The following is a 23927-nucleotide window of genomic DNA, read 5'->3' on the forward strand; positions in this document are numbered from 1 at the left end:
AAATTACATACTAGACCTGAAAACTAATTTTAAAAATGAAAAAAAAATCATTTGAATATTTCTGAAGCAGCAATTAATATTCATGTTTCATGTGAATGACTCTCCTTAATTGAAAAAATACACTTTTACATTTGCCTGGGCAAAAAAATATCTGTAACTTCGTCTGATGGAAATGTGAAAATAACATATCGCAGGAGGAGTTCCTGTTGTGGCTCAGTGATAACAAACCCGATTAGCATCCATGAGGATGTAGGTTCGATCCCTGGCCTCGCTCAGTGACCGCAAGCTGTGATGTGGGTCGCAGATGTGGTGTGGATCATGGGTTGCTGTGGCTGTGGTGTAGACTGGCAGCTGCAGCCCCCATTCAACCCCTAGTTTTGGGACCTCCATATGCTGCAGGTGCAGCCCTAAAAGGCAAATATATACATTTTTTTTTCAGGGGAGTACAACCCTTATGAAAAATTACCACTTTCATGAGAAAACAATTACATTTCTTTCTTCTACAAAAATGTGTCTAGATTGCCCAAGGTCCTCCGTTAAGAACTGAGTAAAACAAAGACAAATGACAGTCTCCACAGCAAAGAATTTACAGTGGAATAGAGCAGTTCTCAAATTGCAGCACTCTGTGACTGTGTATCTTGTTTAAATGAAAATCTGTGAGTCTTATTTTTTCAATTAAGATTCCATAGGTCTGAAGGAATGTATATTCTGATACAGAGAGTCAGAAGTCCAAACTCTGAGAAATAGTTTTCTTCAGTAGTAAGAGAGTACATAATACAAAATGCCTAATAGCTGCTTAATTCATTGATTTAGAATCCCTTCAATCTCTCCTGATGTGGTCTTTTAATCCTGAGTTAAAATCCAATTCAATCTTAATAAAAGAATTTTTTTTTTTTACAAAGACGTATCCTTAAGTTCAGGTGTCTTTCCATCAAATACACATGGCTACTTTATATATCTCAGTTCTACTCGCTGAAACCCTGCCTCATTCCTGCAACTAAGCAATCACCATGAGTACCAGCGAAGTCAATAGTAAGAGTCCTCTGCCTTAGTTCTTGAGTCCTGAAGCCCTCATTTACCTCAGAATTATTGTGCTGTCTTTTGTGTCCACTTCCCTGAGACTCAGCTCCCTCCAAAGATCATTATTTTACCTGGTACTAGGCCACCCTGATGGAGACCACCTGCCTGGATGTGCACATATTTCCTCCTTTCAGACTCTGCATCACAATGACCTGCTGCCCACCCACTGGGGAAACACCTGCTACCCCTTTCTGGACCTTGCTGACACTGTTTGCCTGTCCTCACTGCCACATATCACTTGCCATCGAAATTCCTGAATAATTTACCCTAGTATTTCCCTAAATTTACGGAGCATCAGATCATCTGGAGAGATACTTAAAACTACAGCTTCTTGCTGAAAAGGAATGGATACATGTATATGTAGAACTCATTATTTTGCTGTACACCTAAAACTAACACAACTGTGTAAGTCAACTATACTCCAATAAAATTTTTCTTAAAAATTCTTGGGCTTCATCTTTTTCTTTTTTTCACTTGTTTTATTTTTTAATTTTTATTTATTTACTTATTTTGTCTTTTTAGGGCCATGCCCATGGCATAAGGAGGTTCCCAGATTAGGGGTCGAATCAGACCTGTAGCCACTGGCCTACACCACAACCACAGCAATGTCAGATCCGAGCCGGGTCTGCCATCTACACCATAGCTCACAGCAACACTTTAACCCACTGAGCCAGGCCAGGGATCAAACTCAAGTCCTCATGGATACTAGTCAGATTAGTTTCTGCTGAGCCATGACAGCAACTCTCAGGCTTCATCTCTTGAGGTTGTGGTTCAGCAAGTCTAGGGTGAAGTCCAGGAATCTGAAGTTTTACAGCTTAGTATGTCTTTGAAGACTTTCAGGCACACATATGCATACACAGACACACACACACACACACACACATTTAAGCTGACTTTTAAGAATGAATACAATTTTGTGTAACATAGAAAGGCAATATAGGCACTGGAAGCTAAGCAATGTAATGGTGATAAGGTATTGGATATGTTTAAAGAAGAAAATCTAATCAATTGTTATAGCAGGTGCTTAATAAATGTTTTTGAATTGAACATGCGAAATCAAATGTGCTGAATAAATGAAGTCTGGCTGCAATCATCAGGTGCATGAAGAGATGTAGAGGAAGAATATAAGAATGAAAGCTAGGACTTCCTGTCATGGCTCAGTGGTTGAAGAATCCGAATAGTATCCATGAGGATGTGGGTTTGATTCCTGGCCTCGCTCAGTGGGTTAAGGATCCAGCATTGCCATAAGCTGTGGTGTGGGTCTCAGATACAGCTCAGATCCTGCATTGCTGCGCCTGTGCCACAGGCTAGTAACTACAGATCCTATTCGACCCCCAGGCTGGGAACTTCCAAGTGCTGTGAGTGTGGCCCTGGAAAAGATAAATAAGTAAATAAATAAATATTTAAAAAGAATGAAAGCTCGATAGAAGTCAGATTCTAATTGGTGATATATTCTGGGGTATGTTTGGTACACAATGAGAATAAGCAACACATTTGGGGTATCCTGGGTCATCTCCTACACAGAGTTCCTTTCATTGTCACCTCTGTGCTTCAGATACCTAAATCTGTGTATCTAATTCTTACCCTTCAGATAAAAAACTTACCAGCTGACACATACCTACTCTAAATTGTATGTTAGAATCAATTCAATCCGAGTAAATGAGTGAAAAGATGATACTGATGATACTGAAGGGGTGATAAGTCTACTTTAAGGTAGTATTACAGGAAGCAGTAAGTCTGATATAAAACGGGGGGCAGTCATGTTGAAGGAGAAGGGGCAACATGTGTTCGCTGCAGCACAACTCACAATAGCCAAGACATGGAAACAACCTAAATGTCCATCGACAGATGAATGGTTTAAGATGTGGTATATATACACAATGGACTACTACCCAGCCATCAAAAACAACAGAATAATGCCACTCGCAGCAACATGGTTGGAACTAGAGACCCTCATACTAAGTGAAGTAAGTCAGAAAGAGAAAGACAAATACCATATGATATCACTTATCTCTGGAACCTAAGATAACGGCACAAAATAAAACTTTCCACAGAAAATAAACTCATGGACTTGGAGAACAGGCTTGTGGTTGCCAAGGGGGAGGAGGGAATGGGATGGACTGGGAATCTGGGGTTAATAGACGCAAGCTATTACATTTGGAATGGATAAGCAATGAGATCCTGCTGTGTAGCACTGAGAACTATATCTAGTCACTTGTGATGGAGCATGATGGAGGATAACGTGAGAAAAAGAATATATGCGTGTAAGTGTGACTGAGTCACTTTGCTGTATAGCAGAAAATTGACAGAACACTGCAAACCCATTATAATGGAAAAAATGAAAATCATTTTTAAAAAAGAAGAAGAAAGGGCAAGTTGCAGAGCCATGGCAGAAATGAATTGAGAAATCTAATTATATGTAGGTGAAATGGGAGAAAGAATCCCTCACATAAAAATGTAAGGCTTGATCTCCCACTGATTAGAGAGAACAGGTATAGAAAAGTGAGGAGGAGAAAGAAAATTCATGTAACATAAATTCCTTCCTGAACATGTTTAGGGTTGTTATACCAACCCAGTCCTCAGTCAAAATCTCTAACATTCATGTGTTAGAAAACTTAAAGTTGAATTTCTATTTTTCTCCAGCATTATTCATCAGTCCCTGTGTAGTGAAAAAAAAAAAAAAAAGTGGGATCCTTTCTGAACTGGGACTCTCCTGAAAGATGAGTCACAAAGACATGGTTTGAGATAACAGGTGAAATGCATCCATTCCAGATGAATAGTAAAAATACTGAAGTGTGAAGAAGGGATTGTAAGGATGAGAAGAAAAGGATGCTGATCTGGATGCTGAAATCAGAGAGAAGGTACACTATGTCTTGAAGCTCTGCCTACAGCCTCAAATACAGAAAAGTGGCGTAAGACTGGGTGATACTAATTTCAAAAGGATGGAGGAATTAAAAGAGATTTCTAAGACAAAGAATCTAGATGTGCTGGAGGTAAACGATTATGTCAATACCCACAGTCTCCATGAGGGAGGACCTCCATGGAAGTGGTGTTATCAGAAAGGAATCAGGTTTTCATTTACTATTAACGAGGAGAAAAGCAGAAGACGAAGGAGATTATGGCATAGGACAGATCACTAATGAAGGAGCACGACAGTTTCCTTCTGCATTTTAATTCCAATAATATAAAAGATAAAGGCTGGTATAAAGAGAAGGAAATAGAGGAAAGTGAGTCTGACACTGCAACTACGGAATTCAAGAAAGTATCCAGAATGCTATAAAAGCAATTTAAATCAAAGACATAGAGGCATTCCTGTTGTGGCTTAACAAGTTATGAACCTGACTAATATCCATGAGTATGTGGGTTTGATCCCTGGCCTTGCTCAGTGGGTTAAGGATCTGGCATTGCCAGGAGCTGGGGTATAGGTTGCAGATGCAGCTTGGATCCCGTGGTGCCGGTGCCGTGGCTGTGGCTGTGGCCAGCAGCTGCAGCTCCAACTGGACCCCTAGCATGGGAACTTCCAAAGGCTGCAGGGTACAGTCCTAAAAAAAAAAGAGACATATTTGTGTGTGTGTGTGTGTTACATATTTATGTCCTATTTTCAATAATGGTAAAGCATAAATCAGTAAATTTGTGGTTTGTATAATAAGAAATATAGTTGTAAAAACACAATAAAGCAGATTTTTGCCTTTTTTCCACCTTTAATCTCCCATTGTTGTAGAGGTGGTTCATTGTACCATACAGCTGGTCCTGAGGTAAAAATGTGTAGAATAAAAACGTATGTTAGATTTTTTAATACGTTTTTTATAGTTTTGGTTTAACGTGCTATAAAGGTTACCAATGTTACTGACAAACGAATGACACAGTCCAGGGATAGTTACATGTTTCAGGTTAGTTGTCTCTTTCATGTAAATTACCTGTTTCACATGTAGTTACCTGTTTCAGGTAGTGTGCTGACGTTGCATGTCCTTTCATCACCTTCACCAGCCGAAGTTGAAGCTCTTATTTTAAAGACATACGAGGTATTGGCAAAAAGTTTCATGAATGTGTACATGTGATCTTGAGGAAAGACTTTTGTAGCATTCTTTTCAACTGTTATCAAGTAATGTGTAATTATTCCGTTTGCCTTTTTGGGTGGATCCCACTTCACTAAAGCTGACTGCCAGCTAGTTGCCACACACTGGATGTTCTGTACAACATCTGGAACTTAAGAGAGAAGCAAATGCCCAAAGTTATCATTTCCACATACATAAGTCAATACATGATTTCATTATGTGATTACTAGGTAGAATTATGTATATAGCAGAAGAGACAGAATGAAAATTTAACACATCAACCTTTCGATATGTGCTCCAAAGGTGAACATAAGCTGAATCAAATGGCGATTGGCCCATTTTCTGTTAGCATGTTAATGCTTGCAATACTAAATCCATCACTCAACATTCCCTTAGGCCCAAGCATCAATCACATCTTCAAATCTTCAGAAGCAAATGTGTAGCGAGCCTCAAGCTCAGGCGTATGAGCTCAGGCCTATGGTTGAATCCTGCCCTCTTCATCTCTTAATCAGGACGGAGCAGTCTTAACAACACTTTGTTTTTTTGTTTTTATTTTTTTAATTTTTGGCCACACTCATGGCATGCCTAAGTTCCCAGGCCAGGGATTGAACTCAAGCCACAGCAGTGACAATGCCAAGTCCTTAACCACTAGTCTACCAGGGAACTCCAAGAGCCCTTTATTATAGACATTTTTAATGCAAAGTGTAGATGTAGGTGTCTCACTGATGTGGCACATCTGGGCCTAACAGAACTAGGAAATGTGTACTAAATTAGAGGTGTTGCTTATATACCCAGACGGCTTCTTTGAAAGAATTGTGAATACCTGCTTCCTCAGTACTTTTTAAAAATCATTGGAGAGGAGTTCCCATTGTGGCTCAGTGGTAATGAACCCAACTAGTACCTATGAGGATATGGGTTCAATTCCTGGCCTCCCTCAGGGGGTTAAGCATCTGGTGTGGTGTAGGTCGAGCTGTGGTGTAGGTCACAGATGTGGCTCAGATCTGGCACTGCTATGGCTGTGGTGTAAGCCTGTAGCTATAGCTCTAATTTGACACCTAGCCTGGGAACTTCCATATGCTGCAGGGGTGGCCCCCAAAAGACAAAAATGATAATAATAATAAAATATTATTGGAGAAAAGATAATCAGCGCCAGTTTTTAATTCAGTCTCAGCTTTTTCTAGAACTCTGAATTTACTTGGAAGTATCCAGTTTCTTATAGGCCCACTATATTTGGTAGATCTGGTTGACAAGAAATACCCCAACCTGCCAGGGACACAGAGAGAGGTTCCTTCTCAGGAAATGTCTGATTGTGTAATATCCCCAAATGTTAGCATGGCTTTCCTTGTTACAGTAAAAAAAGAGGATGCTATAAAGAAAATTAGCATATGGTCAATTTATGGATTAAGACAGCAAACAGTGAAAAAAAAAAAACCCAACAATCTGTCCAAAAGCATAATTATTAAAAGGACTATTCAAGTAACCTTTAACTTACCTGTAGTTCTCAACCCTGGCCTAAATTTCTATCTTTACAAACCATTCTTCTTCTGAAAAATAAAGGCATCAGAACTAAAGGAGAATAACTTAGGGGGGCGTGTGGTATTTAAAATTAAAGAGACAATTTCTTGGCTGATCCAGGGTTCTGGCAGTTAAATATTGTTACTAATTTGCTTCCTTATTTTCAAAAATATATACAAATATTTTCATAAAATAAATTAAGAGATAGTTGATAATTTGTTTAAATTTAGATTATAAGCCTGAATTTTATGAACATCTATTTCAGGGACTTAGTAAACCTAAAAACAATTAATAAATCAGCTGGTATTGAAACATGTAAAGTAGAAAATTTTATTTAACCAATAGAGGCATAGAATTTTGTGGAATTATTTTATTTTACTGGTAAAAAAAATAAGTATCGGCTTACAGAGCACTGTCTAAAGATTAGTCTTGATTTTCATTAATCTGATATATGTATAACTATTTCTTTATGGGTTTAACATTTTTCTATGGTAATTATATTTATAATATGCATTTCCTATGGTCGTGTCCACTTTTCACTAGAGGTCAGAGCCTAACAGTCAAGTTCAGTTTATTCACCAATTTTCTCAGCCCTTTTCATCTTATCTGCCTGAATCATGGCTTCGTCATCTGAAACATGGGAACGGGGCAAGTGAGGATAAAAGAGTAATATTTTTTGAGTACTTGTGTGTCGGACATTCTAGTAAGAGCTGTATATGAACCGTTACACACATTTCTCACAACAGCCTTTTTGGTGGCTACTGCTAACTTTTGTGTTTCTTTTCAGTTAAATATATAAAGGCTCGGGGAGCTCAAGGTACAAACCATGCCTTTGCCAAGGTTGCACAACAACTAAGTCACAGAGTTCGGACTCAAATCCAGACACTCTCACTGCATTCAGAGCATGAACTTTTATCCACTACGAATACTATGTACTTAGCTAGGCATATAGGCATGCCACGACAAAAAAATAGTATTAGGTATTCATAAATTAATGCAAAATGATCAAGTCACCAGTGAGTGGGCTCTAATTTCCATTTAGGGATTTAATAAAACAAAAAGGAAATGCATCAAGAGGTGCAGGGGAAAAATAACTAGAAGAGGATCTTGGGCTTTCTCAATAATCACTGACCCCCCTAAAAAAGTGAGGAAGAGGTGCTTTTAAACATATGATCCAGGTGAGAGAAAGCAAAGTACATTGCAGAGCCACCGCTAAATCAGTAAGAAGTGAAAACTACTCATACACGAAGTTGAGCCAGGACACATTCATGAACACAGGGAAGTTGTTTAATGAGACCAATGACATTACATGGACCTCACCGTCCCCTCCATACGCTGCAAATGGACCATGGGGTAAAGAGATGCTTATGCACTCAACAGTGACCTTCATGACAAAGCTTCTTGAAGAAAATCATAGATGTCTTTCCATGAAAATGTAACTCAACCTGTTAAATGCGACCACTGCTTCGTTTCTTCTTTCTTCCCCAGCTGTCTCAGATGGTACTAAGAATGAGGTGACTTTCACACATATCTAGAAGCCCACTTTATTCCTAAACTAGCTGTTTACTCTTACTTCCTCAGTTCAAGATAAAAATCATGTATAAATGTGGTTCTACTTACTTCTCTTTTAATGGCCATACCCACAGCACGTGGAAGATGCTGGGCCAGGGATCCAACCTGAGCTGCGGCTACAACTTATGATGCTTCTGTGGCAACACTGGATCCTTTAACCCACTGCTCTGGGCCTGAACCCACACCCCACAGTGACCTGAGCTTCTGCAGTCGGATTCCTAGCCCACCGCACCATATTTAGGGAGCTCCTAAACATGTGTCTATGTGATGGCACACAACAAGGCCCAGCCTAGCCTTAAAGCACTGAACTTCAACTTCCCTTGAACAAATAAATACTGATACTTTACCTTATCGACTGAGAAAGAAAAGGGAAACATGAGAAATTTCAAATCAAGCATTGTACGGTCAAAAAGCTGTGTCTAACCTGATTCTTGGGTTGTGAATTTTACTACATTACTGAATTGATTGCCATTTCCAACTTTGGTAAAGGCAGATATGCTGACAGAATAGGTGCTGACTGGTTCCAGTCCAACAACTTGGGCCTCAGTTTGCAAACCTGAAATATTCTGAAGAGCAGAAAAAAAGTCTTAGTCACAACGCATCATCCAAAGTGCAGAACTGAAAGAAATAGATCTTAGTACATCAAAATTACGTCTTTAATGTTTAATCAAAGATTTAGTAAAATTAAAAATTTTTAAACGAAACATTTGTGTGTGTGCCACGGGGTATGCTCTGATGATGACATAGGGATGAGCTGGACACCCTCTCAGTCCTGAAGAATCTGGCAACCGCCATTTGTTTTTAAAGCTGGAATATTATGTTTTCATGTCGCCTCCCTAATTTTTACTTGGAATTACATACAGACTACTTCCATTCAATTGGCTATAATTAATGTTCTCAACTGAAATCCAACTTAGGAACTTTCTGTGCTACTTCGTTTTTCTTGCATTCATCTAAATTCATTTTTTAATACTCAGTAGAATTCTGGGTAAATTAATTTATTCACCAGCTACTGTTTGCAAGACTGGGAAGACAGCAGAGAACAAAACCAAACCTCTGCTCCTAGGAAGCTTAATGAGTTTTCCCAGACAACTAAGTTTCTATTTTTATACAATCTTAGGAAAATGCAAAAAGAAAAAAACCGTGATGACAGTTGTTCATAAAACGATATACCTTCTCAAAGAAAATTTTACCATCAAGTACAAAATGCTCATTCAGAGATAAGTGTCCGAACAGAGACAGCACTTTAATCAGTTCTACAAAGGAGAAAGAAGACAATATCCTACGCAGTATAATTTTACGAATACTGCATTATATCTGATCCAAAGTATATACCACTTTGACTTATTTATTAAACATTTCGGTAGTAGACATTTAGCAAGAATACTGACTCTCAGGGCACTTAGAGTTAGAATCACATTTTAAATTAATCTTTTGCAAGTCACTGACATACTTTATGTATTCACTGTGTTATATCATTTCCCTTTGCAGTTTCTCATTTACTGTGTACAAAGCACACTGTTAGATAATCAGGAGATTATAACAATATATAAGATGTGGTCCCTGCCATCAGGAACTATTATATTTATTAGAGAAAACTACCAATGCTCTTTACCGCAAAGAAATTAAACACAAGCAGGTGGATTTTGATTGGGGTTAGGAAGGGTGAGCAAATACGAGGGGAATGACCAAACTCGAGAGATTGTAATAAAAGGTATTGGAGAGCAGACAGACTGACACGAGAGCAAGTTGTAAGAGGGAGACGCAAGTGAGGGATATTCCCAAACTAAGCTTTAACAGATTTTTACGGAATACATAATTTCCTTCAGTATGTGCCAGTGACCGGAGTTGCCAGCAGACCTGGATCTTGCTGACGTCCACGGGGACTGCGCTGGATTGAGGGGGAGAGCAGGGTCACTTGGAGTGGTCCTGGATTATTCTGCTTCCACAAACTCAACACAGTTTGAAAGGCTAAAAAGGAAAAGAAAAGAAAATACAGAAGAAACAGATAGTCAGATATAGAAGTAGCCGGAAACACAGAAAGGAAAACACATTTGGAGAGAAAGCCACACAGAGGGAGGAAAGCAGATAAAGGAAACTAGAAGCTGAGAAAGGAAAAGGGATGGCATTAAAGTGGCTTTCAAGGGATGTGAAAGAAAATAAGCCTATGAAAGTTGATGGAAGACAAAATAGATGTAAACAGAAATAACTAAAAGCGGATCTTAAAGGAAAACTACTCCCTCCAACCCCACAAAGGATATATTTAACACTTTGTGCTATAAAGTTTACATTTTTGCTACTAGTGGAATGTTAATGGCAGCACTGCTGTTGAGGAAATAGATTTGTCTCAACATCATTGGCTATAACTTATTCTCATATTTAGGTAAAGGAGCACTGTCATTTCATTCTATTGCTGTTACGACTTTGAATGGAATTTGTTCTTTTTTAAACTATGTACAAAAACAACACCAGCTAACCGGTTCCTCATACGTTCGGGATTGTTCTGAATGCTTTATACAGATTTTTCCTTACAATCTTCACCTCGTAATGTATGCATTTTTATAACTCCCATTTTGCACTTGAAGAAACTGAGTCATAAGAACGTAAGTAACTGCCCTAATGCAGCACAGTAAGTACCAAAGGGAGGATTCTACCCAGATACTTGATGCCAGAGCCCTTAATTTACAAGCAGGTTAATGGTGCTGACGGCAGAGATCTCTGTTTTGAGAAAAAGATTGCAATACACATCCACCCTCCATCTAATGCACGGTTACCCTAAGATGCTTACACTAAGGAAATGACTCCCTTCTCCCTTTTGATATCTATTTCCCAGCGATCGATACAGACAAAGCAAATTAAGACACAGGAAATGCTAAGATTAAACTGGGAATAGATATTAGAGGTCAGGGTCATTAATGGAATTTCACACCGCTAGGAAACAGCCCACATTTATGGAGAAACACAATTTGAATTCTACTCAACCTATCAGATTCCAAAGTAATCCTGATTTCCAGAAATAAAGACATTGTTTCTAATGGACATAACTTTGATCAGTGCTTTTGATTTTTATTATTCATTCTGTAAGCAACAGACGCTATAACGATATACCATCAGTAATACATTATAATGCATATAATACTGGGGACAATGTTTACTGTAGAGTTTTTACCCTCTGCTTCCTGTAACTAAAGAGCATTCCAGTACTTCATTTGCCTTTAGGAAAAAAATAAGATCACTCTCTTAAATAAACGCCAGTTAATTACAACATGTTTTGGCAATTAAATGCTAGAAATCATAGAGGCATATTTAAGATCCCTTGTTACAACAGTTCTTTAGATGCTCATTCATTCTTGAACCTAAGGATGGAGGAGGAAAAGGGCATTCAACATTAAAATTAATTAGCGCTGAAAGAAAAAGAATATTGATAGATCTTAGAAGACTTCATTAGTGTAGGAGTTTGTGCCATCTGGGGAGGTTACCAGAAATCCAAGTATAAAAACTTTCCTAAAAAGGTTGAAACATTCGCTTGGTACTTCTTCTAATAACAAATGCAGCAGTGCCCCCCATTCATGGATTCGTCTCCTATGGTTTCAGTTACCGAAGTCAACCACGGTCTGAAGCTACTAGTAGAAAATTTCAGAAATAAACAATTCAAAATTTTAAATTGTGCCCAGGTCTGAATAGCATGATGAAATCTCAGGCCATCCTGCTCCATCTTGCAGGGTGTGAATCATGTCTTTGCCCAGCATTTCCCATCCATGGGTCAGTAGTCTTTTTGGTGATCAGATCAGCTGTTAGGTATCACAGTGCTTGTGTCCAAGTCACTCTATACTTACTAATGGCCCCACGGTACAAGAGTAGTGAGGCTGGCAATTAAGAGTTGCCAAAGAAAAGCCATTAAGTACTTCCTTTAAGAGAAATGATGGTAGTTCCTTGATTTAATAAGGAAAGAAAGAATATATGTGTTAAGGTCATTAAGACCTATGGTAAGAATGAGGCTTCTTTCTGTGAAATGGGGAAGGAAGCAAATTTTTACTCCTTCTACTGTCATATCTCAGACTGCAAAATTTATGGTCAGTGTGTGGTAAGTGCTTCGTTAAAATGGAGAAGGCATTAAACTTGTACAATAGGATGTTTTTAGAGAGAGAAAGCACATTCAGAATATTCTTACTACAGTTTATTGTTATAATTTCGCTATCTTGTTATTAGCTATGGTTGCTAATCTCTTCTGTGCCTAATTTATAAATTAAACCTTAGCATCGGTATATATGTATAAGAAAAAATAGGAGTTCCCGCTGTGATGCAGTGGGTTAATGATTCTGCTTGTCTCTGTGGTGTTGCCAGTTAAATCCACAGCCTGGTAGTGGGTTAAGGATCCAGGGTTGCCACATTTCTGGTGTAGGTCAAAGATGAGGTTTGGATTCAATTCCTGGCCTGGGAACTTCCACATGGCCAAAAGGGGGTGGGGGGGAACAGTAGATATAGGATTCAGTATCGTGCATGGTTTTAGGCATCCCCTGGAATTTTGGAATGTATCCCCTGCAAATAAGGGGGATGACTTTAGAAATACTTTACCCTTGAGATAAAAATAGGTTTTAAGTAGTCTGAAAAAATTTACTGGATACTTCCCCCATTAGCAAAATGGTGCAATTATTTCTTCTAGAAGTTACAAAGTCTAAATAAACTTCCCTATGAAATATTCTACCTCTATATCTGGCAAATGTTGGCTGTGTTTTCCATAAGCATCCTTAATTTGTACAGAACAAAAACGTTTTTTAAAAAGATGGTCCTACAGAGAACAGACCTGTGGTTGCCAAGGGGGAGGGAGTGGGATGCATGGGGAGCTTGGGGTTAATAGATGCACACTGTTGCCTTTGGACTGGATAAGCAATGAGATCCTGCTGTGTAGCACTGGGAACTATGTCTAGTCACTTATGGTGGAGCATGAGAATGTGAGAAAGAAGAATGTATACATGTATGTATAACTGGGTCACCTTGCTGTACAGTAGAAAACTGACAGAACACTTGTAAACCAGCTATAATGGAAAAAATAAAAATCATTATTAAAAAAAGAAGATGGCCCTTGCATTAAAAAAGTCCATTTCCCCCCTGCATATCAAAAGATTTTAACTGAATTTCCAAATTTTCAAAATAAACATATAGTGTTATAATCAACCTACCTTGTAAAATATAGTATCTGTTTCATGTTCATGAATTTTTAAACTATATAATTTAACAATACCGCCTGGAACAGGACTCGGGCTCCATTTCAGCCATACAAGGTCTGAAGTATAGTTGATTAAAGTCAAATTTTGAGGAGGTGCTAAAGGCACTGCAGGAAAACATATTATAAAGCTTATATTCATAACATTTTTAGCAGAAAAATATCATCGTGATTCTAGCTTCTTGAAGACGCTAGTTAAGAAAGATTTCTAAATGATTATATTTTAATATCAGAAATAAAGAGCATAAGTAATCATGCTATTGTACTTGGAACTCAGTAGTTCCAAAGTAGCTTTAAACAGAACACTTTGTTCTGCAGCTCAGATTTTAAAAAAATGTTCAGCACAGCCGGCGAATAGTTGTTACCCTGTTACAAACAGATGATCAAATATCCTTTCATTTTTCATGCTGTTCCTTAAAACGAGAGAGCAAGTGTTCCAACAGTGAAATCATTGGAAGAAATACGGGTTCTGGCTTACCTGACTCATCTGTGTAAAACAAAAGAACACTGGAAGGACCGAGTCCTTTTACAGTTCTTGCAGCAGCAAAAAAGCTATATAATGTAAATGGTGAAAGCTCCTCCAGGATGAGATAGTTATCAGAAGTAACAAAAGAATAATTCTCACGTGGTCCTTGTAAAGTTAAATCGTAACTTATTATTGCACCGTTTGGTTTTACTGGGGGATCCCATGATAAGAGAACCGAGGTAGAGGAAAGGTTTTTAAAAGTGTTGATTATTGGTGACGTTTCTGGGACTATAAAAGAAAAAAAGAATATGAAATGAACCAAAAGTGAAGTAGCATTAAAAAGAAGAGGCTTTAACAATGATGGGACTTAATTGCATCAACAGGTAATTATTGTAATTTTAAAAACTTAGAGCTTATGTTGTCTATGAAAAGGCTAATTACTTAAGAACAGACTCTAAGTAACAATCAGAATAATGTTTTCTATCAGAAAGCACTATAAACAAGAGAACACCAACAGTCTGCTTAAGAGGCAATAAAAGGGTCCAGCCTACCATCTTCTTCAGTTTTGATGTGTAGCTGGGCAGTATAAGTATCAGAGAATCCCTTTTCTGTTGATGGAGTAATTTCTAATATGTACTCAGTGTACTTTTCCAGATTATCAAAATACACGCTTCTCTCATATGTAACTAGAAGTGGTCTCACGTGGCGAGGCGTCTGCTCTGAGCTCAGAGAAACATAGTAGAAGACTAGACCATTTGGTTGAGACGGAGGGCCCCAGCTTACATTTACTGCAGTTGAGGACATGGACTCGTAAGTCAGGTTTCCAACAAGTCCTTCAGGTGCTATGACAGGTAATGTGCAAAATATAAAGATCATCAGTCACTCTCAATAAAACTTAGGTAAATTCACAAACTGGAGGGTAACTGTCGAAATGACATCTAGTATATCAGCAGCTCTTACATGATTCAAATCCATGTGTGCTAACATCATCTACTAGGAAATAGCCTCTAAATATATAAAAACTGATACCAAAGTCATTCAAAATAAACCCCATCATCTTTAATACGTGTGAGCATTGTTTTATACAATACTGTCTTGGCTCTTCTTTCCTACGAAATGGAAATTATGAGTAACTGTACGAAATTATGGGTATGTGGTGGAGATTATGGATATACACACTTGTATGTGTACAAGTATACACAGATATTTAAGTATTCGGATAGTGTAAATCATCTAAATACTATTTTTAGTTTCTTTCTTCTAAAAGTTATCCTTATTCTACATATGAAGCCATCCAGGATCTACCACCTGGAACAGTACCCAGTGTTTATTATTAATTTTGCTATAATAATAACTGATAAAACGTTGCAGGTTGGTGAAAACCTTGAGAGAGCTCTACATTTAAAGAATGCCTGAAATGACATTGACCACATATTGCACTAAACATTTCTGCTAAAGACTCCCCAAACATGTTTCCCCATATTTTAGCATATCTACTCTGTCGATCAATGAGTTAAACAATTTAAAAGATTGTCCCAACAGCAGGGAAAGCGTTTACTCCTCATACTTAAAGTGTCTACCAATTTATCATCTTCAAATAATAAACATGGAATTTTTATTATTACTCTCTGCAGAAATTTGGGTCAATATCATTTCTCAATAGGAGACTGGCTTTCAAAAAATAAATGGGCAATAGAAACAGCCAGAAGATGATACACGCAATGATCCATGGTCGTTGTATTCTCGAAACTGAAACCTAAAAAACAGCAATAGCTTCAATCATTATACTTTTCTGAATACTCAGCATGAACAGCATTCTGCAGAAGCCACATATGAGAAACTTTTTGGGTTAAAAAAAAAGATATTTGGGAGCATATTAGTCAAAAACACAGGAAAAAAGATGTTGCATAAAGGCCTATGTGGGTTCAAAGACTGAAAAAGAAACAAATTGTTAGAAAAAAATTTTTTCTAGAACAAATGTATATTAATTATTGGAAAATCCATCCATGTATGCAACAGTATTCTTCATGCTAATAACCAATGGCTATGGCATCTTTTGAAGCAATAAAAATGACAGAATTTTTATAAATGGATGGCAACAGTTTTCAGGAATAGAAAAGGCTGTTACTATGGCAATAGGTTTATAGCTATATTAGATGCATTTTCAAGCCTCTATGACTAGTTTAATGTGCTTAAATAAAATAAAGATTTTACTCGAAATACATACAAGTAGAAAAAGTGTCCGAAATAATTACAAAATTTTAAATTAGTCCTATTAAAATTAATAAATGCTTTTTGTTTACATACTGTCTTGGTCTGTATATACTTGAACTATGTCACTGCTTTTATTCCCATTTCCAACTGAAGTACTTGCTGTTACCCAAAATGTATAGTAGCTGAATATTGCCAGTTTATCTATTATTGCAGATACGGTCATATTGTCAAAGTCATTGGTTACTTCATGGAGTGTAAAATTCTGAAAAATAAACATATTTTTTTAAATTGTTCAGAATATATTTTTAATATACATGAGCATTTCAAAATAATAGTCATTCATGAATTGGTTGCCTCATTATTATAGCAATTTTTTAGGAAAATCAACATAGAACACTTTTATTGCAATAATTAAACTGGAAATATGCTTTTACTAGAAGAGGACTAGATGATAGCAGCTTTTACTAAATCAACATACAGTGTAGCACAGAGAAACATCTCCAAGCTTAGGCAGCACTGGGCAAGGTTCACTGATAAACTGAAAATGGTACAACCGTGCTGGTCAGTGCCAGTTTCCCTAATGAAACGTTCAAGTAGTCTTCAAAACAATGATTACATATTTTTAACCAGGTTTGGGAGATTATAAAATTTTTAATTTTTTCTTTCTCTTTACAGTGTAGGAATTGTGAAAGTGTTCACTGTTTCTATGAATTCAAATGATTATTATTCACCTTTAATAAACCTTTTTTTTTTTTCTCCTACCATCATGTGGAGAAACGGGAAGGCAATTAGATGCACTCTCATATATGCTGAGTAAGAGAAAATTTTAAATTCCCTTGCTTGACTCCTAGCTATATCTGTCCCAAGGCAGTTTTTGATAATTAAGAAATTTATGCAATCATTTCCTCTTGACCAAATTTTAAACACAAACACACAGTCAGAATCTATTCTAAAATAAAGGAAACGGACTTTTTAAAAAGTCATGTACGTAATTAGCATGAATAATTATATGATAATATCTATCTACACCCAAGAAATCTGAATCATTCCAATCTGCACAAAACCCTAGAGTCCAAAGAACTGCTATCAATCCTGGCAGGGTAGCCCTGGATAAACCATCTCTCACAAAGCTTCTCCTCCTTCAGCTGTAAAATGGGAATAATGATTTCCACTTCACAGAGAGCTTTTTTCAGGACCACATGATATGAAGCATATAAACAATACCATCTCTGACGCACTATAAAAAACCAATAAATAGTAATAGTCCATTTAAAATACTACAGAACAATCAATTTGACTAAAATGCACCGTTATCATGTTCTGCAATGTTCGACAAACTAAATTCAGCAAATTTTTTTTTGCTAGTATTGGGGTTTGGGGTGGGGGGTGAAGAGTGAGAGTAAATAAAAGATTTACATCAATTTTGTGGTGAATTATTTAGGAATAGACAAGTTAAAACATTCTAATAATCCCAGAGAAAGATAAGCTGTGAACCTGAAGATCTCCTAGCACATTTACTTTAAACATGGCATAACTGGCTTATATAAATTATCTCCTAAAATATGAATGTAGGTTTTTGATTTTTCTTTGTTATAGAATTTATTCTGACTGCCTATGACCTTGAGGACAATAAGTAATGAGTTATTTTGAAATTCCCGTAAGTTATTCATGCTGAGTGTGAGCAGACATGCATAGACATGTAAGGAATTTAAAATTAGAGCAATTATCCAAATGATTATTCCATTCATCTGTTTATTTTTGGAAAAAAAAGTCTTGTGGCTCAAGTTATCTAAGTCTTACTATTTGAGTATAGAAATAGTGTCAGAAGGCATTTAGTAAAAACTCAAATTTGATTAATCAACCAGTACTCATTTAACACTTTTTTTTTTTTTTGGCTGCACCCATGGCATGGGGAAATTCTTGGATAGTTCATGGGCCAGGGATAGAACCCATGCCACAGGAGTGACTTGAGCCACAGCAGAGACAGCACTGGATTGCTAACCCACTGAGCCACCAGGGAACTCCAACATTTTTTAATATAATAGTATACTATGTCAGGCACACTGAGGAGACATAAGCAGGTAAAGGTTAAAATGTAGAAGCTAATATACTATACAGATACAATGTATGAAAATTGGAGGAAGAATACCAAGGAGCAATAGAGAGATTAAGTTCCACAAAGGAAGTAAGTAAGGAAACATCACTTCACTCCAGACTCAAGGGTCCCAAAATTACACCTACGAGTAACTGAAAATAATGTTCGTTTGTTATAATTTTGTGTTCTATGATTAAAGCAGTTATTGAGCATTATGATACAGTACCAGAGACTTTAAGGGATGCCAAGGCAAATGCCACACACAACCCTTTTCTTCCTGTTACTTGCTATGGGTGAGGAAGTCAAGACAAGTGGCCGACACCAAGAACAGAAAGCAGAATATGATTTGTCATGCATTAGGGAAGGAAAAAAAAAGAGAAGGAAGAAAACAGCTGTACATTTTTCTGCTATATGATTTTCATTTTGAGGGCTTCTTCTATCCTATCAATCCCAAACAGAAAATTAAACATTTAATATTTTATGCTATATTAACATTAAATTTAGAAATAAAGCACAGCTGAACTTCAAGGAATATGAGAAATGTTTTAACATCATTAGCCTGTGACCTCTTGCAGCTGTCACACTTAAAAGCATTCATAAGATAAATTAATAAAAGATTACATTTTCTAATACAGGTGAATTGCAAATGCGATAGTATTATATATTCAGGTTTGAATAAGAACGTTCATAAAATCATGTTGAAATCATAGTTAAACATCTACACTGGATTATTTAGACGTGGTCAAAAAGAACCCAAATAGAATCAAATACAAGCCATAAAGTAAACTGCACAGAGGCAAAACCTTTGCCAAGTTTCAGAACTACTGAATTTTAAATACAGAATGTTGGTTAAATACATGGATGAAAAGCTGCAGTTTGAATGGCCTCTATGACATAATGACATATTATTAAATTCGTAAACATAATGTGTTAAAAAATAAATTGCACACTAATTTCCATTTTTCTCCCCCAAATAGAGAACAGAACAAAAAGAGCAAAAATTGTTTGATGTACAGAGTTTAAAAAAAAACAAACAAACAGATTTCCCTTTCTTACACAATCCTACTCTTGCAGGGTCTTGAGCAGAATGTAAAAATCTAACCAACCTCTGGACTTTCTTTTACCCACTGCTGGGTTAAGTCCTGAGACAATTTGCAAACTTCTGCTCTGACTCTGTTCATTACCTAAACTGTATGAAAGCAAGTCATACTTTGTTCCCGGAGACTTCTGCTCACTAACTAACTCTAGTGGCTTAACTTGGTTGTCAGTCACAAATGGAATCAGGCACCTTATAATTAGTAAGACTTATCTCTACTCGCCTTCTGTTTAAAGGATACAAGGACTTAATGAAGGTCAGAGTCACAGTCAATGCGTAGTCAATAGTTGCTATCGGTAAGGCACATTGTCTGCAAATAGCAGGGTTTCCTCTAAATTAATGTTTTCCAAATTATATTCCAACTCTCCCCATTCCTGATACAATTCCAACCAGTCTGGTTTGATTCTTGCCATATACTAGAGTTTTGTGAAATATTTAGTTTGGAGAAATGAAAGTATTTTCCTAAATGAAATGCACTCTAGTTATTTTTATAACTATAATTGTTCAAATCCCAGAAAGTGTCCAACTACAAACTGTGTGACCCTATAACACTGCCTACCTCAGGTTAAATAAGTATATTTTAGTAGTTTCATTACATCTGATGCTACGCAGTAATAATGACGATGATAATAATACCTCCTGCTAACAATTGAAAACATTTTTAGAATTAAGGAAAAACACAGAAACACACCCAAACATGAAAACTATTTATATTATATACAAAGGAAAAATAAAATTTGGCTGTGCCCCTGGCATGCAGAAATTCCTGGGCCAGGGATCAAACCTGAGCCACAGCCATGATCATTTCAAATCGTTAACTTCTAGGCCACTGGGGAACTCCAAAGGAAATTTTTTTAGCTGAGAAATAATTGAGGATGAATGAAACAATCGGCTCTCTAGAGAACACTCTTGGAGAAGTAGCACTGTACATTATATTCATATAAAGAATTTTTAAAAGGTGGCAGCTTCGTTCTTGGTAACACATTTGAAACTGATAGAGAAATGTGTGTGTATTTGTGTGTTCATCTGTGTGCATGCATAGACAGATAAAAAGATTAATATGTATTTTTCCACCACACTTTTCTATGTCAGTGGGAGTTTTTATAAAATGTCTGTGCATAACACTCAATGGAAGAGAAGCGGGATTTTTTTCGACCATGCTGTCTTTAGCACCGTCCACAACGCTGAAGGATGCAAATGAAGAACCAGGAGAAAACTCAGATCTTACCTGCATGAAAGTCCCTGAAGTATTTCTGTAGTGAACAGAGTAATACTGGATAATCCCATTAGGTTTTGAAGGAGGTTTCCAGAAAAGAACGATTGATGAAGAACTGAGGTTTGCATAGTGAACATCTTTGGGAGGGTCACTTGGTGCTAAAAACAAACAAGTGAACAAAACCCTGTACGTGCATCTCGAATAACGTCTGCAATGTTCTAAATGTTATTTACCTGCCTTCGATAAATTTTGGTGAGTATGTAAAAGAAAGAAATTAGGAACAGTATCTAAAGAGGAGTCAGAAATGAAATCCACAAGGCTCACTGGGCCATCCCCCCAATAATAAACCCTAGCGACATCCAGGCACAGGACAGATGGATTTCTTCCTCATAAAACACATGCCCAGTTCTAAGGCACGCCTACTTCCTTGGATTTGAAAACAACATCATGGCAAGAATGCATAATTTAAAATTCTAATTTAACTTGGAATTCTGAAAGTGAATAATGGAAGACAAAGGCACAGAGCTGACAACATGCGTTTTACTCTGTTCCATTTAAAAAACACACATTGGAGTTCCCGTTGTGGCTCAGCAGAAATGAATCCGACTAGCATCTATGAGGACGAGGGTTAGACCCCTGGCCTCGCTCAGTGGGTTGAGGATCTCTTGTGGCTGTGAGCTGTGGTATGGGTCTCAGGCGTGGCTCGGGTGGCCCCTGTGTTGCTGTGGCTCTGGTGCAGGCTGGCAGCTGTAGCTCTAATTTGACCCCTGGCCTGAGAACTTCCAAAGGCCACAGGTACAGCCCTAAAAAACAAACAAAAGAAAACCCACAAAAACCAAAAAACAAAAAACGTACAAACAAAACCCACACAAAATGCTTTGTGTGTGTTGAGTTCTGTGCTGTGTGCATTTACAAATATAAACTCAATTAATCCTCATAAGGACCCAACGAAGCAGATAATATATTGTTTCCACAGTACAGATGGGAAACTGAGGCGCAGAGAAATTAACTCACGTTCCCAACACCACATAGCTAGAGAGTGACTGAAAAGCAATTTGCATGTAACCCATGACATGTATTAGGTTTAATAAGACTTCTTCATACTTTCATAAACTTTCCATTTTCTTCCTGAGTAGGATATTCTTTTACCTGTTCTACACCCCGAAGAACTCACCTCCCTCTGGGGTTCGAAAGTGAATGATACTGCTTCTCCTTTTCCCGTCACCAAATCTGGTGCTCGCTGTTACATAAGCACTATATTCAGCATCATAGTCCAAATCTGACAACTCTACTGATGTTTCAGTGACATTAACAGTTTTTAATGAGGACACATCCCTAGGAGAGATCAAAGTTTATTTGTATAATTGCTCTTTGAATTAAACATGACACACATTTGAGCGTAAGGATATTAGAAATTAGCAATATTTATACACAGAGAGTTATCAATCTGGACCAATAGGCTAAACTTGCCACTTATCTTTTTTTTATTTAATTGCTAGGTCAAAGGGTATGTTTATTTGGTTTTTGATAGATATTGCCAGAGTTATTTTATTATTTTATTTTATTTTATTTTTTGTCTTCTTGCCGTTTCTTGGGCCGCTCCCACTGCATGTGGAGGTTCCCAGGCTAGAGGTCCAATCGGAACTGTAGCCACCAGCCTACGCCACAGCCACAGCAATGCAGGTATCCAATCTGCCTCTGCAACCTACACCACAGCTCACGGCGACGCCAGATCCCTAACCCACTGAGCAAGGCCAGGGATCGAACCCGCAACCTCATGGTTCCTGGTCAGATTCATTAACCACTGTGCCATGACGGGAACTCCTTGCCGCTTATCCTGAAATGCTGAAAAGAGTGGCTTTCAGAATAAGTCAATAAATACGTTTTTTGTTTTCAAGAACATTCAGTAATTCAACCAAGTATTCACAGGATGTTCCCATTCGAGTTCTCTTGGGCTGATTCTAATGGATCTCTAGGATGCTGTTTTTTCAAGTTGATGACAGCGTCCCTTTTCATATCAATATTTTAGTTCTTTGAACTACTGTTCAAATATCTATTCTTTTGAAGAACTGGCAAAATCTTATAAATACCGCACAAACGTCAGATCTATATACCATATACTGTACAAAAGCAGCATTTACTTCAGACCAATTCAAATAAATAAATGGAAAAGACCTGAATAGTAATACCTAAAATAAAGAGTCTTGGTTACCTTTTATTTATTTAATCAGAAACAAGATTTAAAATTATGTATAACATAAAAGGGAAGAAAGGAGAGCTCACATCTCTTTCTCAGTTAAAATCTTAAATTTATCTAAAATATCACTTCAGAAAAGAAAGTAAATATGGACTCAAACTCTCCAAGAAAGTGCCAAAATCCCAGGGGAGCTGGGTATGTCTAAAGGGCAAATCATTGCAAATAATACAGCATTACAATTAATTCAGTCATGTTAGTTCAGTTTCCCTAGAATCGGGTAAAGAATGAATACGTATATAATGGTACTGGAAGCTGTGCATTTAATAAATAAATTTAGGGAGCAATAAAATTTTTAAAGAATTTAGATGAAGAAATACAATTAATAGCACAGAAAAAAATGCGTATCTCATGTTTTTCTTCTTAAGAAACACCAAACATCCAAGAGGTAAACGGATAATCCCTCTGAACATAAAATGCTTTTTCTTTACCACTGAAATATGTGAATTCTTGAATCACTAAGGGGAATAACAGATTTTAAGTGAATAAGGATATCCATAAAGAGATGCCTTTCAGCCATAGTTTTGTCATCACAAAAACATCAACTTACTCTAAATATAAGAATGGTTATCTGAAAAATAGTTGGAAAACTTACCATAGTGAGAAATAAGGATTCAGAGTATACGACTGGAGACAGGCAGGATTAGTCAGGCTACATAGTAATTTGAAACAGTTTCATCAGCCATTCTTTTTCGGAAGCAGTAAAGACAACTTTCTTTGACTTTCCTGAGACTACAGAAAGGGGCTTTTAAAATTCTCAGTGCTGTGGCTATTAGGCTATTAGTCTGAGAATGATGCCTTGTCATAGAAATTCACCCCATCCCATACTCCTGTCACTTGCCACAGGTCATCAGAACACTACGAAATAGCTAATTCAATTCAGATCTCTAAAGCTGTGAAATTATCTAAAGCAATCTAACTGCATTATCTTTATTTTTAAAATGTCTTTTCAAGCATATTATTATCATCTGCTGCCTTGCATAAATACCTTTTTGCCCTGACCTTCACAGCAAAAACTTCAGATAAGTATCTGACTACAATAAGAAAAATTCCATTATGTTTCATAGAAAATGCAGAATCAAAGCAATTACCTGGAAAACGCAGGTCAGACACAAATTTTGTCTTACATATCTATATATT

The 23927-nt window shown here is 37.1% G+C and overlaps 1 protein-coding gene across 1 annotated transcript in view; it reads right to left on the minus strand.

Moving 5' to 3' along the window:
* The window catches only part of PTPRQ (protein tyrosine phosphatase receptor type Q), a 213112-nt gene that overhangs the window by 125039 nt on the left and 64146 nt on the right, over window positions 1–23927 (minus strand). Inside the window, exons 19-26 of the mRNA XM_047785804.1 lie at window positions 21708–21868; window positions 20546–20691; window positions 16220–16388; window positions 14464–14754; window positions 13925–14200; window positions 13403–13554; window positions 8647–8788; window positions 5017–5286 (exon numbers count right to left, since the gene is read on the minus strand). Coding sequence (XP_047641760.1) covers window positions 5017–5286; window positions 8647–8788; window positions 13403–13554; window positions 13925–14200; window positions 14464–14754; window positions 16220–16388; window positions 20546–20691; window positions 21708–21868 — 1607 coding nt within the window. The remainder of the gene's footprint in view (window positions 1–5016; window positions 5287–8646; window positions 8789–13402; window positions 13555–13924; window positions 14201–14463; window positions 14755–16219; window positions 16389–20545; window positions 20692–21707; window positions 21869–23927) is intronic.

This window comes from Phacochoerus africanus, chromosome 7 (assembly GCF_016906955.1).
Source record: "Phacochoerus africanus isolate WHEZ1 chromosome 7, ROS_Pafr_v1, whole genome shotgun sequence".
NCBI lineage: Eukaryota > Metazoa > Chordata > Mammalia > Artiodactyla > Suidae > Phacochoerus > Phacochoerus africanus.